The sequence below is a fragment of the Desmodus rotundus genome, chromosome 8 (genome assembly GCF_022682495.2).
Source record: "Desmodus rotundus isolate HL8 chromosome 8, HLdesRot8A.1, whole genome shotgun sequence".
Taxonomy (NCBI): domain Eukaryota; kingdom Metazoa; phylum Chordata; class Mammalia; order Chiroptera; family Phyllostomidae; genus Desmodus; species Desmodus rotundus.
The window spans coordinates 55,245,431-55,262,996 of NC_071394.1; the positions used below are offsets into that span (position 1 = coordinate 55,245,431).

General features: G+C 42.6%; 2 protein-coding genes across 8 annotated transcripts in view; one reads left to right on the forward strand and one right to left on the reverse strand.

Moving 5' to 3' along the window:
- Positions 1 to 11,706, reverse strand: part of JPH1 (junctophilin 1) — a 90,085-nt gene extending 78,379 nt beyond the window's left edge. For both annotated transcript variants that reach the window (XM_053930202.2, XM_053930201.2), the window contains exons 1-2: positions 11,071 to 11,706; positions 4,559 to 5,318 (exon numbers count right to left, since the gene is read on the reverse strand). In XM_053930202.2, the coding sequence (XP_053786177.1) occupies positions 4,559 to 5,318; positions 11,071 to 11,449 (1,139 nt within the window). In that variant the 5' untranslated portion in view covers positions 11,450 to 11,706. The remainder of the gene's footprint in view (positions 1 to 4,558; positions 5,319 to 11,070) is intronic.
- A 211-nt stretch (positions 11,707 to 11,917) lies between these two features.
- GDAP1 (ganglioside induced differentiation associated protein 1) overlaps positions 11,918 to 17,566 on the forward strand; it is a 50,797-nt gene continuing 45,148 nt past the window's right edge. Inside the window, exon 1 of one of the 6 annotated variants that reach the window (XM_045186171.3) lies at positions 11,918 to 12,055. The gene's annotated coding sequence lies outside the window, so the exon portion shown is untranslated. Of the gene's footprint in view, positions 12,056 to 15,873; positions 15,925 to 17,566 lie in introns of those variants that run through there. The other 5 variants (XM_045186166.3, XM_053930322.2, XM_045186168.3 and 2 more) reach the window with 5 other exon arrangements.

Consider the following 17,566-nt stretch of genomic DNA (forward strand, 5'->3'; position numbering starts at 1 on the left):
TATTGAAATAAAAAATTGGCAAACATGGAACCCAGTGTCTAGTTCTGGAAGCAGATGCAGCATCCACCTGAGCTCCAGAGCCCTTGAGCTCGAGGCCCTCCACCTTCACCTGGTTGCTTCCGTCACCCTGTGATAAGCCCAGCAGATCAGGAGACAGCACTGGGCTCCCTCCTATCACTACCTGCCTGGGTGGGGCTGTTACCACCTTCTGGGGCACTGAGGGGTCTTCACGCAAACTAACAGGAGGAGCACCACCCCATTGTACGGGCTGGTCTGCCCCATCCCTGACACTTCACCATAGTTCTGAGGGCTCCCAGCCACATACCCTACCAGCTCCAGTGAGGCTGGCCACTCCTTTCTCCCACCTTCTTTTTCTTCTAACCGGATAAATGAAGGTAGTATAAGCAAAGGCCTATTGTTGTCACTGCTTTAGACTGGCTCTCTCCTGTCCTGTCACCATCCCATTTCTGTCTTCTAGCACAATAATTACAGTATTTCCTCTGAGGCTCAGATCGTACAGTGCTCTTCCTTTGTCTATAGCTCTTTCTGAATTGTCTATTCATTTCCATGGAAGGGTGTTTCCCTAAGGGCCACTTATTTGCTATTTCAACCAAGTGAATTAAATTCTTAAAATTTTTCTTTCAAGTATTTTTCTCAAGGAACAGTAATCTGAACGTCTCTTCTAGGTAATGACTGGTGACAAGAGAATGAGAAACGTAACTGAAATCACAAGGATGGTGGGGTGAACATGGGCAGGGCCTCAGTCTCTGCGTCTGGCTGGGAGGGGCTTGACGTGTCTGAGCTGCTGTGCTCCCTCTTGAACATTTCTTAAAAAACACGGTTAAGAATCTTTCTCAATCCCAGGTGATGATTTTTATCCTTGGGACCAAGACAAGAGGGGAATAAAACATTTTGTTAATTCTTATAAACATAGTACTTATGGGAACAGACCAGAAGCCTAAGGAAAAGTTAGACAGGAGGTCAGCACATCATGAGCATCCCTTATAGTTCTCTCTAAGTGCTAACCTGCTGGTGCCTACTAATTCTGTATCGGCTGCGTTATTCCTACTCTCTGCTGACTTACATCATCTCATATTCCCTGATCTGTAACAATTACACAGGGGCCATACGAAGCCTTCAGAAGTGTGTTTACTTGAGAGACATATGATGTCCTCTTCAAAGAAGCAAAGGGAAAGTCCACACACCTACTGTGTTTTCCTAAATCTCTGGGCCGAGGATGGTGATTCTGTGCCTCCTAGTTTCCCTGGGGAGGTGTTACTGGAAGAAACATTATCAGCGCTAACCTGAGGCTTTGCTTCCAGATAAAATGAGGTGATGGTACGAAAGTCATTTCCCTGAGACTTCAGAAACAAAAAGCTCTGTAGCATAAGAAATGACAGCAATAGACCGACGACTAGCACTATCTGGGTGGCAAACCAAAATGGTCAATAACTATTAATTTTGTTACCCATGGTGAACTCTTCAACTGTGGCAGCTGCCAGAGTGGCACTTCCTAGTTCTTAATCTGCCGTTATCAGGGCGGCGGCACAGGGGAGCAGAGGCAGAGTGTGTCTATGTTCTTAAACTTTCGATAGTTTTAAAAACAAAAACATTAACAACAACAACTACAAGAGGGGCCAGAAGGACTGAGTGGATACTCAGGCATTAGAAAGAGCCAGGGATACAACCGTAAGACAGCTAAAAGTCCTTCCCAGGCAGCAAGCTCCAAAAACTTAGCAGAATCTTTTTTCCCTTTAAAAAATTTTTTTAAAAGAAAAATGTAGAACTCTAAACTCAGAGCTAGTATAGAAAGAATGCTAGTCCTTCAGCTACTTCCTACAAAAACAAGTTGCAAAGCTCTACATCTGAAGTAGTCATTAAAGCAAGGAACAGGGACAAAAATGGTGAAAATAAGTAAAATAGAAAGGGTTAATCGAGTGGGTTTTTTTCTGGTCTATTGTGTCATCCAAAGAGTATTTTTTTTTATTGTGGTAAGAATACCTAACATGAGATCTACCCTATTAACACAATTTCAAGCCCACAATAGCATGTGTACAACAGATACAATGTTGTACACAGCTCTCTAGAACTTTTTCATTTTGCTAACCTGGAATTATACCTGTTGAACCCCACCTTCCCATGTCCCCCCTCCATGCAGCCCCTGGCAGCCACCATTTTACTCTGTTTCTATCAATTTGACCACTTCTGATACTTTGCATAAGTAGAGTCATGCAGTATTCGTCCTGTGACTGGCTGATTTCAGTTAGCATAATGAACTGAGCATTTCTGGAATAGCTAAATGATGTTTTTTATGAAGTTAACTAGTTACAAGTATAACATCTTACACTAAAGACTCTTGATTATAAACTGTAATACAGTATTCCCAAACCACATAATAGCACTTCCAAGACTTTCAGCAGCAAGAACATAGCTAGGGCTCGGGTAAGAGTTTTATGATACTAATATAGTCAGAGACCAACTTCACACAACAAGCAGTGAGTTCCCTTTTGTTATGTAGATTACCCCAATACAAACTAATTGTAAAGTCAGTAATTACGGCAAGCATGAGAGAGTCATTTGACGCTTCAGTGTCCCGCACAGGTTTATTTTCCATTTGTCAAGATTGAACTGCCTGTACTATATCACTAGGTTGTAAGGTAAAAATAAAATGGGAGAATTCAGGAGTGTGTTTAAAATTAGAGGCCAGGGTTTAAAGAAAGGTGTATGACTAGATTTAGAGTCAGCTGAGGGCCAGGGAAGCCAGCAAGATTAGATGTGCCAAGTATCCTATCTACAAAGCAGATGGAAAAGCAGGTAGATGCATCGCTCGGTGATTACACAAAACTAAGATCTAAAATAAAAGATGCTTGCCAGAGAAGAAAGGAGAGACCTTTCATAAAAGTTTGTGCCAATTAACTAACTTTGAAAGAGGACTGGTTTGCCCTGACTGGTGTGGCTCACTTGGTTGGGCATCATCTGAAAAGCGAAAGGTCACTAGTTCAGTTTCCAGTCGGGGCACATGCCTGGGTTGCAGGTTTGGTCCCTGATTGGGGCGTATATACGACAGGTAACCAATTGATGTTCAGCTCTCACATGGATGTTTCTCTCCCTCTCTTTCTCCCTCCTTTCACCTCTCTTAAAAATAAATAAATAAAATCTTTTTAAAAATGACTGGTTTGAGAGACAATGGTAACCTTTTAATATAACATGTACCTATAAATAATGTAAAATCTATTTTCCAAGTAGTGTTTTAGACACTCAGAAGTAAACAGCAGCCATCAAATAGGGGCATTAAAAGGAAAAAACAACAAAACCTGCAGAAGCCTGTAAGTATTAAGTTTAACCCTATGAAATTGTCACTTCTTTGTACACAAAGAATTTAAATATCACAAATTTCATGTTTCAACCAAAAAATGTGGGGAGGGGGTCATTAATTCACTGTTAAGAATAAAACCCCAAAGACATGCTAATTTTGTGGTTTCAAAGGAGGTTTACTTCCATGGGAGAATATCACTGAAACAGGAAAAGCATTTTTGATATTCTATACTAAATGTCTGCCTCAAGTCACATAACTGTGGCCGGTCTGTGCCCAGTTAAGTAAACCTAAAAATAAAAATTTCCATTTATTACCGTTCCCTTTTCTTTTTTGTCTAACATGACATCTATTCGTAATAAAATTCTATTCCCAATAGATCTCTCCATCCCTCTTGTTGAATCCCTGAATCCAGCCATTAATGGTACAACTTCAAATACATAGTCCTTCCGTGCCCACATACACCCTACTTTTCAATCTATTATTCACCCACCTTCTGCTCCTCACTCCACACTCCAGCTCATCTCTACTGCTCTACTTTCTTCCAACCCTGGCACACTGACAGTCCCATCTGTCAGTTGCAAGCTCCCCCCACCCCCTCCTTAGAATATCCCAGTGATCTAATCTTTCCTGCATACATTGTGCAGCTTTAGTCCTGCTTTTCCCACGTACATGACCTCTGTTGTTTTCAAGAACGCATGCTAGATTTTGTATGTAACTTCCCACCTCTGCATATCTAGATCTCAGTGGCGTTCTCAAAACCAATTTCACCTAAAATGCATCAGAAAACAATATGCATTTCATAAATTAGGATAATTTTATAGAGAGAGTTGTGCACAGCTTGAACTGAAATACTAGGATAAAGAGACTCATCTACACCAGGTGTGTTTCCATGTAGATGCACCATCCTCTCCGCGGCAGTACTTCAGGAGTACTTTTTAAATAAGTGTAACTTTCTGGACTGGGAAAATGAACACTGGGCCTGTATGAACTCCATCACATTGAGGATTAGGGAAGTAATTTATAGGGAAGGAAGGGGACCTCAATGTACCTTCAATGTTTTTTGATGATGGAAAGTTTCAGAACAGTACAGGTATATTTCTATTGGGCTTAATCATTTGCCACCTCTAATTCCAGCAGCTGTAGGACCTATTTGGTGGCATAATCGACAGACCGACAAACGCAATTTGACATGGCACTGTGTGGGAACGATCCAGCAAAACCACCCATCCTGTGTTTACATACCTTGAATTGGCTATTTCCACTTTGGTTCTCGCCATGGCAGCTGCCCTTTGCGCGCCTTCGATAGCTCTGTCCACCTTCTCCCTAGTTTTTGTATTTCTTATTGGTATAAGCTGCTTCCTTATTCCACGGACCAAAATATTATTTTTGTATTTCCCCTCTTCCTTGGAGCCGTCGGGAAACACGGTGCAGCCGTAGCCATGCCTCTTGTTGTTGACCCACTCGCCCTCGTACTTCATGCCATTGGAGCGCTCGCTGATGCCGAAACCATTGCGTTTGTCATTCTTCCACTCGCCCATGTAGGTTTCCGTGGTGGTGGCGTCCACATGGTCTTCCACAGGGCAAAAATCGCAGTCGACATCGCCAAAGCTGATGGTGGAGTTGGCATCGCTGGAGCTAATTCTGCTCATGGCCGCATCGCTACGGACCGAGCTGCGCTTGCTGGAGATGGAAGACTTGGATTCAGACTTGCGAATTTTCATGCTCCCAAGGAGAGAGCCCCTGCGGAAGAGGCCGCCCTTCTTCTTGCCAGGGAGCTCTGCATCGGCGTGGAAGTTGAGCACGAAGCCACCGCGGGTGCCCGCCGGACTGTCGGCAGCGGCTGCTGCATCGTGGAGCACGCTGCCATTGCTCTGCTCGCTGCGCAGCGAGGCCAGGGACGTGCGCAGGGGTGAGCGGATCACCGTGGCCATGCCGTAGGGCACGCTCTGGCGCACGCCGTAGCCATGCCGCATGCCACCGGCCCACTGGCCCTGGTAGGTACCTTCGAGAGACCAAAGCACAGCATGAGTCCAGGGAGGAAGGTGCCCCATCTTGCCAGGACCTGCAGTGCACTTGGGCAGCTGGGCGCACAGGGCAGACGGCCCGAGGTCAAATCCCACAGCCTTCCCAGTCAACTCTACGGGATGCTTTTCACTTGCGAATTCCCGCCCTGCAACTTGGGGTCTACAGGCCATTTTGGAATTGTACAGGATTTTCCAATAGTCTGGTCATTTTGCCTTTCATCTAAAAATTTACACCAATTTCACATGAAACCACTACTTTTGAATACCGAGGGTGACCACTGGAAAACACGTTTTCATCCTGAAATCAACACATCAGAAATCTCTCTTAGTAAGTTATATGAACGTCTAACCTGCTCTGCTGCAACCTAACCTAGTGTAAAACTGAGTGTTAATGTAATTAACAAAACTAAGAAAAATTTCAATGTAAAAAATTAAAATGCAGTGCTATAGAAGATGGAATGAGTTCTACTTGTGCATTTTATTCTAATTTACTGTTAATTACTCTCATTTAGCTGAAAAACTCTAAAACAATGACTCGGATCTGTCAGTATAACACTCCAACAAGATCAAGGACTTACTAAGGGATGGGTCATCAAATTGTCTTAATTCTATCATGTTCACATTATTTTGGGGGGGGGTGGTGGGGAAAATGAAAATATTTAGTATTATTACTTAAATTTGGGTAGAACTTTCTGAGCTAAGAGTGATTTAATAAATACAATATATATCTTGAATATAGTGAACCATCATGAAAAAACGGGCAATTTGTTTTAACATTGTGTACTTTCAGGTGAAAAGCTTAAGATTTGTCCCCTATTGGTGATGAATGTGAACTAGGCTTATTGTGAAGATCATTTCACAAGACACACAAGTATGGAGTCATTATGTTGTACCCCTGAAACTAACATTTATTTTGTCAACTACACCTAAAAAATATACATATTTAAACAAAGATTTGTCCCATATTACTGCCAAATTTCTGTTTTCTTCTGCCACTTCCCCAGCCTCTGCCCCCTGCACTGTGACTCACAGAAAGGACTAGAAGCACTGAAGTTAGGAACTACCCTGAGAACATAAAATTTCTAAACTCATGGCTTGTGTGTTCTGTGGTCTGTAGGTGTTTGCTAACCTTACAGTAAACAGCTATGGTGGCTAAAAAGAATACATGATTTACCCTCAGAAAAACTGAGGTAAGGCCAAAGGAAGCCTTTCACTCTTAACATTACAGAATTCATCTCCGAGCAACGATGTGTTTGACAGTGATCCTCAAAGCTTTATGATTCCAGATCATTCTCTCAATGAATATTATGCCTTTTCAGAAATAGGATAACCTCTAATCTAAAGTGTTTATGTTCAGTAAGGTTTTCTATTAAATAAATTAGCAAAGACATTTCAAAAATAACCTGGTACAGTTTTTGAAATAATCTCAGGAATAAATGAATGTTAAAATTATGGAACTTAGAATTTTCTTTTCAAAATCAAGGTCATTTCCTTTCATTAAAGGCAAAATTTAAATTACAGTCCCTCCCCTGGAAATACTGGGGTGGGGAACACCTTGTAAAGTATATGACTGTCTACCCACTAACGGTATGTCTGAAACTAATACAAAATACTAGTAAACTGTAACTGAAAAAAATGAAAATAAAAAATAGTTTGAACACCACATTATAGCTAATGTGTACAAAGTAAAAAAAATTATACTACCTCCCCAAACAAAGCTATGTGGAAATTTTAAGATGCAATTACTTGTGTATTCATAACAATTCACAGGATCATAGAAAGTAAATCATCATTACAGTCTGTCTCTACCTCTTTGTTTCTAATTTTATAGATCTACCTTGAAGTCACTTTTCCTTCTAAATTGCCATGTACAGATGTCCATTGTGTGGTGTGTACTTTATTTAAAAATTCTGAGCAAAAACTCTAGTAGTTTTATGTCATTGTGTTAACAAGGGCTACATTCTAAAGTTAAAACCACAATGGCCCCCAAATCAAGTGCTGACTAATTTCAAGACTATCTTCTCTTTCTGCTTATTTTGCTATATTTATGTCACAAAACAGACAATAGCAGGACAAAAATGAAATACTAAGTAGGTCTGATGCTGTGAGGGTCATACGCTGGGTAAATGTGAAAGTCTTAACCAGACATCCACGAACTTCTGAGGAGGTGGGCCACAGCTTTCTCAAAAGGATAAGCCCAGAAGGGCAGGACAGTCTAATGGAACACGTTAGGGTAAGAAACTTCCTACTGAATACCAGCCATCTTCAAACATCACCACTGTAACAGGGAAGGTAACAGAACTATTAGGAAATGTCAGCTTTGACTTTTCCTTTGCCTGTCTAGATAAAATTTAAATTCTAGGATAAAAGTTATACAACCTGACTTACACACACTGAAACAAACCACCTCATTTTAAATATTTTGTTTTAAATAAATGTGAAACACTAAAATTATATCCTAACTTTCCTACGTAATGACAAGTTAATTTTGCTAGAAGAATATCTACATGTGTTGTCTGAATCAATAAGTAGTTATACTGCTACATTGCCACCACTCTATCCTCGTAAATGTTTAGCACTGAGAGAACAGTAACAACTGGTTTCCTTAAATTGTTATATCCAAAAGTAAAACTAATATTTAGAATTTCCAAAGTATTGCTTGAAAATCTAAGCAGTTTAAGGCAACAATAACAGTTAGGAAGTTAATGTCTCTGGTTAATTGTTAAATAGGGAAGGCAAGATGACCAGTGTGGCCACGTTCCCATTCTATTCTGTTAAATTACAATATATGGAAGGATTCCTCCATGGACTTTCCATAAACAGTTTATAGTCAAAGTGTTAGTAGTCATCTGAAATTTAAAATATGTTTAGTTTAGTCAGTGAGTGTAGAAAAAAAGGGCTTCTATTTCTTTAAGAAGCAGATGGGGTCCAGTGTCTTTATTTGCTGCTCAGGTAAAGCTCTAGTTAAGATCCTCCCGACTCCTTAAAGATAGATGTAGATTTCACAAGTGTAAAACTGATTTTTATCGGTCTGTTTTAAATTCTCTGACTTTTCATCAAATAGTTTCTAGATAAAGCCGTTTTGTAGTAGAAGGTGACCAGTTCAGAATGAGTTCCAGTCAAATTAAGACTGTCATATGCCAAACCTATGTTTCCATGCTACAGATGGGTGTGCGCAAGTATGCATCCAGTTAACAACCAGGGGTCTTCTGAGACGCTTCTAATAGTTTTCTGACAGGTGGGGACAAAAATGAAGTATAGCAGATCAGAATTTGCACCAAAAATGCTGTGTACCTCAACTTGGGTTTTTTGAATGTGGAACCAATTTATTCTATTGTAATATTCAGGGGTTTCCCTTCAGCAACACATTATACAAAAATCAGTAATAAATTACATGATACTTCTCACACGGAATTCCTACTTCCTTTCTCCTCTGACTTAACTGTATCACAAAAATGCATGGAATCAGATTTCCCCTAAGTCTGACAGAGGGTAGGTAATACAGGGATGGACATACAGTTTTGCGGAGGCAAACGAACAACAACAACAACAAAACCAAGCTAACTCAAGTAAGAATATGGAAAGTGGTATTTCCTATTTGGGCCAAAACCTTTGTATGAAATAAGTTATGGCCATACACTTCCAGTTAGACCCCCTCCCCTTTTATGATTGAAGACTTCCTAATTAAACATAGTGACAAATTAAAGAAAGCAGGAAATCACCCAGCACAGAGTAAACACTCCATTGTGACTTTTAAGAGATGTTTTTCCCCTTCCTAATTGACAGTATATTAGATTTTTTTGCTGTTTCGTAGAAAAAGAAAACCACTGTACTATGGTGATGCCAAATTTTAAGGATTTTAATTTTTTAATTTTTAAAACAGGAGGCAGATTATAAATAAAGTCAGCCTGGACCTGTATTTGAGATTCCAGAAAACATACAGAGATGACCTTCACTGTGGTATATACTTTGATTACTAGGTATAATGAATGCTCTAAACCTAGAGATTTTGTTTAATGAATTGTAATGTTGAAAGAAGACTAACTTATTTTTAACCTTCCAAAACTGAAGAGAACTATTCACAGCCTTCCTAAAAGGTTATAAAATGTCGCACATTTAAAAAATAAATACTGTGCTCCACATTTGAGCATGGAATTTAGTTACATTGGAAAGCAGGGGCTTCCGATGAAATACAATCACAAGCTAACGTATTGACAGGGCAGCCAACCAAGGCATCCTACGCCCATTCAAAACATCTAAGGGCCCTGACGAACTACTGTGGAACTTGGGACCAAAGCAGCCCATATAAAAGTATTCAAGTAAGTTTTTTTTCTTCCTTTTAATCCATGAGAATAATATCCTTTGTACTGTAGGACGAAAAGATGCCCTTTTTAGCAAATCCTACCATTCTGCCGTTTTGCAGTTGAACACGGCCCATGTTCTGAGTACGTGAAGTGTACAAATTGTGTAAGCTTTTATATAAGAAATGGCCTAACTGGGGTTGCACTGGACTGGAGAAACTTTTAACTGGATCCCTTTAATATCCTCCAACTCTGAGCTGCATAATTCCAAAAGTGACATCACCTCCTACAACCCTTTTCGATGAATTATGGTTATGTTTATTATCAGAAAATGTATTTTACCAAAGCATAAGCCATTCATCCTTGTCAGCTTATTACACAAGGAAATTCTTCAAGTTCTGACACCTGTGTCAATAATGTGTACTTGACCTAACTGAAAAAGTTTGCTCTACTATATACATAATTTATTTTGGAAAAATTGTTAAATATTAAAATAATGTGAATTTTGTTCACAGCCAGTATACTGTTTACGCCATACACCTTCTTGCAAATCAGTTTTGGGCACTGTCATTCTCAGGAGTAAAGCAGCTGCTAACTTAACTATCGGGATGATAGCTCTCAATTGTATTTTTTAAAACATAGAGTTCTGTGTTCATTTCTAAAATGTTTTCCTAGTAATTTGTCTATAGATCACCAGGTCAACAACGACTACCATTGTTTTGACCAAACACTTTAAGGAACCTTATGAAAACTAGGAACAAAACCCCACACCCTGTGGACTGCACCTGCGTCAGGTGGCCTCTCCGCTCCCATAACTAGGATGTTCCAAATGCACCCCAAATAAGGTGCCATTCCCCCACATCCTAGTTATGGGGTTCTGGCTTCTATCTTTAGGCTACTAGAAGACCAGCAGGGAAACACGACTCCACGTGAAACCAGTCTGGGAGCGGTCAGCGCCCAGCGCCGACCGCCAACCTCGAAAGCTCAGGGCGCTCGCTCTAACTCAACGGCAGTGGCGATTTCAAACCCGGCCGTGAGAGGAAGGGATCAGGAACGTAATGTGACAGGCTCAAGTGACTGCGTCCTCTCCCCAGCCCAACCTTCCCGGGCAGCGCTTCCTCCCGGCGGCAGTGCTGCGTTGGCGCTGGCCAGGTATATTCACGCCTGGCTGCCCCGGGTGTGGACACAGCGCCCGCTCTCAGAACCGGGTCAGGTCACCCCCCCCCCCCCCCCCGCCCCGCGCACCAGTTGCATCCCAACGCACCTTCTGGAGGAGGGCTGGAGCGGGGGGTAGGTGGGTGACTGCCCAGGTGTTTTGGCGGGTTTCCGGGCACGTGCGCCTCGCGTCCCCGCCCCCCACCCCCTCAGCCCAGTAGCCAAGGCAAAGCCCACCGCGCCAGCCTTCCCAGCCCCCTGCGACGCCGCTCACCTCCGTCCCCGTAGGTCTCCACGCCGTACCCGTCCTGCAGCCCGTTACTCCAGGTACCCTCGTAGCGAGCGGGGGTGCACAGGCTCTGCCGGACCCCGTAGCGCCCCTTGAAACCATGTGACCACTCCCCCCGGTACATCCACTTGCCCTTCGTCTCCACCCCCAGCCCGTGCCGCTTGCCCTGAGCCCAGTAGCCCTGGTAGGTGTTGCCGCTGGGCCAGGTGTAGCCTCCGACCACCTCGAAGCCGTGCGACCAGGAGCCCGAGTACTCGCCCTGGCCCTTGGGCCCCGTGCAGATGCCGTGCCCATGCGCCTTGCCCTCCTCCCAGCCGCCGCAGTAGGTGCCGCCATCGTCGAAGTCGAACCTTCCGCCCGTCATTCGGGGGGCAGCCCCGGCGCGCTCCCCGCGGGGGCACGGACGCGGGCAGAGCTGGGCACGGCAGGGTGTAGCTCGGGGGTGGGGGCCCGGCGGGCGAGCACACGACCGCGCCCTGGGCAGCTCGCGCCGCCGCTCCGCTCCAGTCCGACGCCGCCCCCGTCCTTCCCTCCGCTTTCGCCACCGCCGCCTTCCTCCTCCTCCTCCTCCTCCTCCTCCTCCACCACCGCGGCCTCCCTGGCCAGCGCCGTGAGCGAGAGGACAGCCCGGGCTCCGAGCGGACCTTCAGCTGCTCCCGCCCGCCCACGTGAGCTGGGCACCGCCCCGCGCCCGCCCCTGTCCCCTCCCTAGGCGCGGAGGCCCGGCCCCGCCGCGCTCCCGCCCCACCGGGCCCAGCACCCAGCCCGGGGCCACCGCTTCTCTGGCGGGGGCGCAGGGTGCGCGTGTGCTTGCGTAAGGGTTGGCGGTGGCAGGGCTACTGTCCCCAGGGACGCGCGACAGTCCCCACCTGGAGTTGAAGGCGCGGCTGCATGCGTGCGTGGAGACAGCTCGCGGGCGGCGGAACCTCCTGGGTTTGTGCTTGGGGTTTAGCAAGGTGGTTAAGCGCCTGTAAGTGCGGCCACTTGTGTGTGAGGGAAAACTCCTGTGTGCGTGTTTGTCTGCATGGGGTTTTAATTGCATTTTTTCGGCATTCGAACTTGTGTTCTGTTTCATTTGTCATGCTCCGCTGTCATCGTGACTTAATATCCTCCATATATATGTATGCCTGTGATAGAAATCGGTAGCAGCCTAGATGTAATTGTGCAGGGTGTTCGTTGACACCTACCTATTTCAAAACACATATGTTTGCATTTATTTAGTGAAGATGCAGGGGAAGATGCAGAGCAGTTTGAAAAAAGCACAGAATCAATTGGTTAGTTTTTTATTTGTAATAATGGAGAGGATGTTTTAAATCTGTCTTTGCAGGCTTATAAGCTATTTCCTTGTACATCAGAGGTCATTCCCCTTAATGCCTCATTTGTTCCAACAACCTTAGAAATTCTTTAGCCTGGAGCTGTGTACCCAACAGGCAGATGGCTCAGTCGGTGTAGATCCGGTAAGTGTCTGGAATGTACACCTGGTACCTCTCCACTGGTATCCACAGTTTAAGAAAGTAAACAGAAGCTTTCAAGGAGGTATATGGTAAAGTAAAACACTGCTCTAAAACTTAGAGTCTGTGACCTACAAAAGCAGGGACAGGTGTCAGCTGATCTTTCCAGCTACAACACTGCTTTGTTGAATCCACTTTCAACAACTCTTTTACACTTTTAAACCTCGATTTCACCAGCTCCCATATGGAGGTGACAAGAGTTGCTTTTCCTTTGTTGTGTTAGATGACAACTGAGTATACTATGGCTGCATTGCAAAGCCGGGAATGAGATTGGTAACAGGCAAGTTGAATCAATCAGTCAGTGTTGTCTCTGGTGAGAGCAGGCATTGGTCTTAACCTCACCGTCAAAATGCCCATGGGACACTTCTGTGTGGTCCACAGCCAGGAGTCTTAGGTTGGCCTCTCAAGGACACACTTTGCAGAGTATTCCTGGCATTCCTTAGGCTAAGATGCTTTTGGATGACTGAGTGAGCACCAGAGGCTGCCAAACTTTCATAGATATTTGATAATCAGATAAAAATATAAGGACAGGTGTCAGGGAAGGCAGCAGGGAAAAGCAGACTAAACTGCACAGAAAAGGAACTGAAATAGACCTTGATTGCTTCCATCTCAGGACTGGAGCGGGCCTTTCCTGCTTATCTGTCTGAAATGCTAAAAGAAAAAAAATCTCAGTTTACACAGAACCAAATCACCAAAGAGAATTAGAAACCCTCATCCATGGTACTGCCTACAGAGCTGCCAGGAATAGAGCTTACCCTAGTGGCCTGAAATAATTCCGCATCTTGCTCAGCATCTCACCCGGGGCTGGGGATTGATTTAGGCCACTGGGAACAGGAGGGCCCAGGATGTTGCAGCTGAGCCATAACTGCATTTCTTTGTTATGGGACACCAGGGTCAGCAGTTCACACAGACACATTTCGATCTATTTGGGGGATCTGTTTCATAGGAGAAACTGGTTGCAAAGACATTTTTTTCCCTCTTAAAACTGGCTTTCTTCATAGAGTATCCTTTGTGCCTTGATTATATATTTTTGGATCTACCCATTTGTGTTGGATCCACATAGGAATATTTAAAGTCTATGTTTTTGTTTGCAAGCATGATGGAAACACTGAATGATTTTTACTTTTCCTAATTAGCTCTCATGCAAGTGATGAATTTTCTGGAATACACAGCCCAGAGTGAGTTTCTACTTTCTGTAAAAGTTGTCTAGTCCATCTATGGTGGATACACACAGGATCATGGTACATATACATCTAGGTAAAGTATAGAAATTTGAGGAGGATAAAAGATACGGCCATTTATCTCTTTTTTCCATCTTCACTAACTTTATTGATGTGGATGTTTTGAGTATGTCAGCTATCTCCATCTATTGGCTTCAGGTGGGTAGAGGCCAGGGCTGCTGCTAAACATCTTCCGATACATAAGACAGCCCCACAGCAAAGAATTATTTAGCCAAAATGTCAATAATACCAAGAGAATTTGCAAATCACTTTTGACACATTCAATCAGTCATAGCATCTTTTCCATACACTGCACAAGTCTTTTTCTGCATTTCAGTTGCATTTTTACCTGTCTTGAAATAATAAAGCATAATACACTGAAAATGTTGCCTATTTTCTTCCATCTTCAATATTAAAATCGCTGCACAAATATTCACCAATTTTGATGTTTTTTCACTTTAAATTATATTTTATTGGTTATGCTGTTACAGTTGTCCTGATTTTACCCCCTTTGCTCCTTTCCACCCAGCCACCCCCACTCCCTCAGGCAATCCCCCCACCATTGTTCATGTCCGTGGGTCACACATAAAAGTTCTTTGGCTACTCCCATTTCCTATACTGTACTTTACATCCCCATGGCTATTCTGTAACTACCTATCTGTGCCTCTTAATCCCCTCATCTCTTCATTCATTCCCCCACTACCTCCTCCCACCTGGCAACCATCAAAACTCTCTCTACATCCATGATTCTGTCTCTGTTCTTCCTGTTTGCTTAGTTTGTTTTTTAGATTCAATTGTTGATATATATATATATTTTTTTTTTTACCGTTTTATTCATAGTTTTGATCTTTTTCTTAAGTAGGTCCCTTTAACATTTCATGTAATAATGGTTTGATGATGATGAACTCCTTTAGTTTCTCTCATCTGGGAAGCTCTCTATCTGCCCTTTGATTCTAAATGACAGCTTTGCTGGGTAGAGCAATCGTGGCTATAGGTCCCTGGTTTTCATGACTTTGAATATTTCTTGCCAATCCCTTCTAGCCTGCAAAGTTCTTTTGAGGAATGAGCCAGCAGTCTTATGGGAACTCCCCTGTAGGTAACTAACTTCTTTTCTCTTGCTGCTTTTAAGATTCTCTCTTTATCTTTAACCTTTGGCATTTTAATTATGATGTGTCTTGGAGTGGGCCTCTTTGCATCTATGGTATTTGGGGTTCTCTGTCCTTCCTGAACTTGCATGTCTATTTCCTTCACCAAATTAGGAAAGTTTCTTTCATTATTTTTCAAGTAGATTTCCAGTTTCTTGCTCTTTCTCTTCTCCTTCCAGCAACCCTATATTGTGAAAGTTGGACTGCTTGAAGCTGTCTCAGAGGCTGCTTATACTATCCTTATTTTTTTGGATTCTTTTTCTTCTTATTTTTCTGATTTTTTTCTTCCTTGTGTTCCAAATCATTGATTTGATTCTCTGACCATTTATCTCTTAATCTTTTCTTCTTGCTATCCCTAATAATGTCTTCCTTGGAAGGAACCTTTAGTAAACGAGAGAATCCACCACCAGCTATCTGCTTTTAAATTTCAAGTAATCTTAAGTGTAACCTGACTCTGCCATTGACTCTCGTCATGGAAGAAAATTAGTATTGAATACTAGGTACCTTACTGAACAATTTTTGGCGAAGTAACAATACTAGCCATGCTCTTATTTACCTGCTGCCATCACAGTGGAATGTTTCCCCAGTCACATGGATGTGTTCATTGATGTCAGGGTTCAGGTTCAATGGTAATGGTTGGAAAAGACTGGAAAGTGAACTAGGAAGAGGTGCCGAGAATGATGGATGGCAGAGAGTAGGCAGTGGAATAATGTTGCATTTACTAGTCAGGGTTAGTAATGTCCTTATTTTCCCTCTCACTCTGAACCTTTGCCCTGGATATGGGGGAGTTGAATTTAGCTTTAAGAAGGGATTAGTAAGAAGAGAATGTGAATGTTGGTTTGACAGGTGGGGTGGGGGAGGCCATTTAAGCCCGTAGGCCAACAACCACTCTAGCAGTTTCTTTTCCTCCAGTTCAAACCCAGCTATTAGAGACTGCCATTCTAGCAAACTTTATAACAAAAGGTAAGCTATTTTGAGTGTGAATCTCTAGTAACAACATGTTGGTGAGGATGTTGTACTTAGATTTTAATCATTTTTTAAAAATGAAGTTGTGTTTAAAAACTTATTAATGATTTAATTTTATTTACTTAATAATTTAGAATTATTAAGAATTTTTAATAAAAAGTTTACAAATGACCCAAAGCTAATCTGCCAGCGTTTATATTGTTTAAAAGATGTGATTCCAAATGTGTAAAAAAGCACATACAATTAAAATTACTTGACTTATATGTCAGAAGGAGTATTACTAGCACCTTTGTAATACAGCATTCAAAGAATTTAAGAAATCTGTCTACAATAAATAAAGAATTAAGAAATATGATCTGAAGCTTTGCAGACAACATAAAGTCAGTGGAGGAAGAAAATTCCAAAATGAATGGCTTTCAAAACATTGAAGGCAACCACTGTATGCCAGATTTTGTGCTAAGTTCTTCACATGCATTAATTCACTTAAACCTCATAATAACCCATGTGGTTAGTACTAGTTTTATAACCATTTTATAGGAGAACAGAAATAAGGTGTAAGACATTTATGTGCCCAAGATCATTCAAGGCAGAAATGGACAAGCAGATTTCAAACTGAAGTCTATCTGGCTCAGTGGTTCTCTTTATCACCTTCCTGCTTTGGAGCAAGAGTGAGAGGAGTCAAATGTGAGGAGGAAGTCCCCTAAGTGGGGAGCAAGAAGGGATGGTGAAGATGGCTTTTCTTATTTTTAAGAACAGCTTCCCAGATGAATGGTAATGCTACTGTCTAGCATTAAAGAAATGGAGGAAAAAGAGTGAATTACAGAGGTTGGGAAGATATGTACATGTGGGAAATAATTATCTAGGAATATATCCCAGAGATATTTAGTAGGCAGTTGGGTAATGCAGGTAAGAACTAAAACTTAATGAGTCGATAAGTACAGGAGTACCTCGGTGATTTTGTGGGTTTGTTTCCAGACCACCTCAATAAAGTGAGTATCACAATAAAGAAAGTCATAATTTCTTATGTGTGTATGGAGGGTCTTGCCATCAATTTGCTAAATATACAACATCTGTGAAGTTCAATAAAGTGAAACAATAAAATGAGGTCCATCTGTAAGTTATTCTTGCTTTTTCTCCTCTGACAGCTATTGTTCAGTAGCACCTCCTTTTGAGACTTGCATTATTCACTCAAGCCATAGGGGCCAATCTTGTCACCATCTTCCCTAGGTCAGTCCCCTGTGTTCATCTAGGACTAATGGTTTATGTACTCTGCCCCCACATGTTGTCCCCTGCCATTGTTCTGGGCAGCTTTATCCTGCCTTCAAGCCTTTCTCAGTATCATGACCTTTATCATAAAGTCCTGAGATACAGCCTGGACCTTACCTTGACCCTGATGTAAACCAACCCTTCAAACTGGACCTTGACAATCTCAGTGTTTGCCAACACTGTTTCATCTTCCCCACTCACTGAACAAATCATCAACTTGTATCAAGGTCTCCATTCCTTTGCTGCCATCCCTGTCCCCCTGGCCTGATCCTACCCTGTCCAATGGCTCTATAAGCCATTTCTACCACACTGTCCTTTCCACAGGGTCCTCCTGGTGCATTTGCCCACAGAGTCCCTAATCCCAAGCCATTGC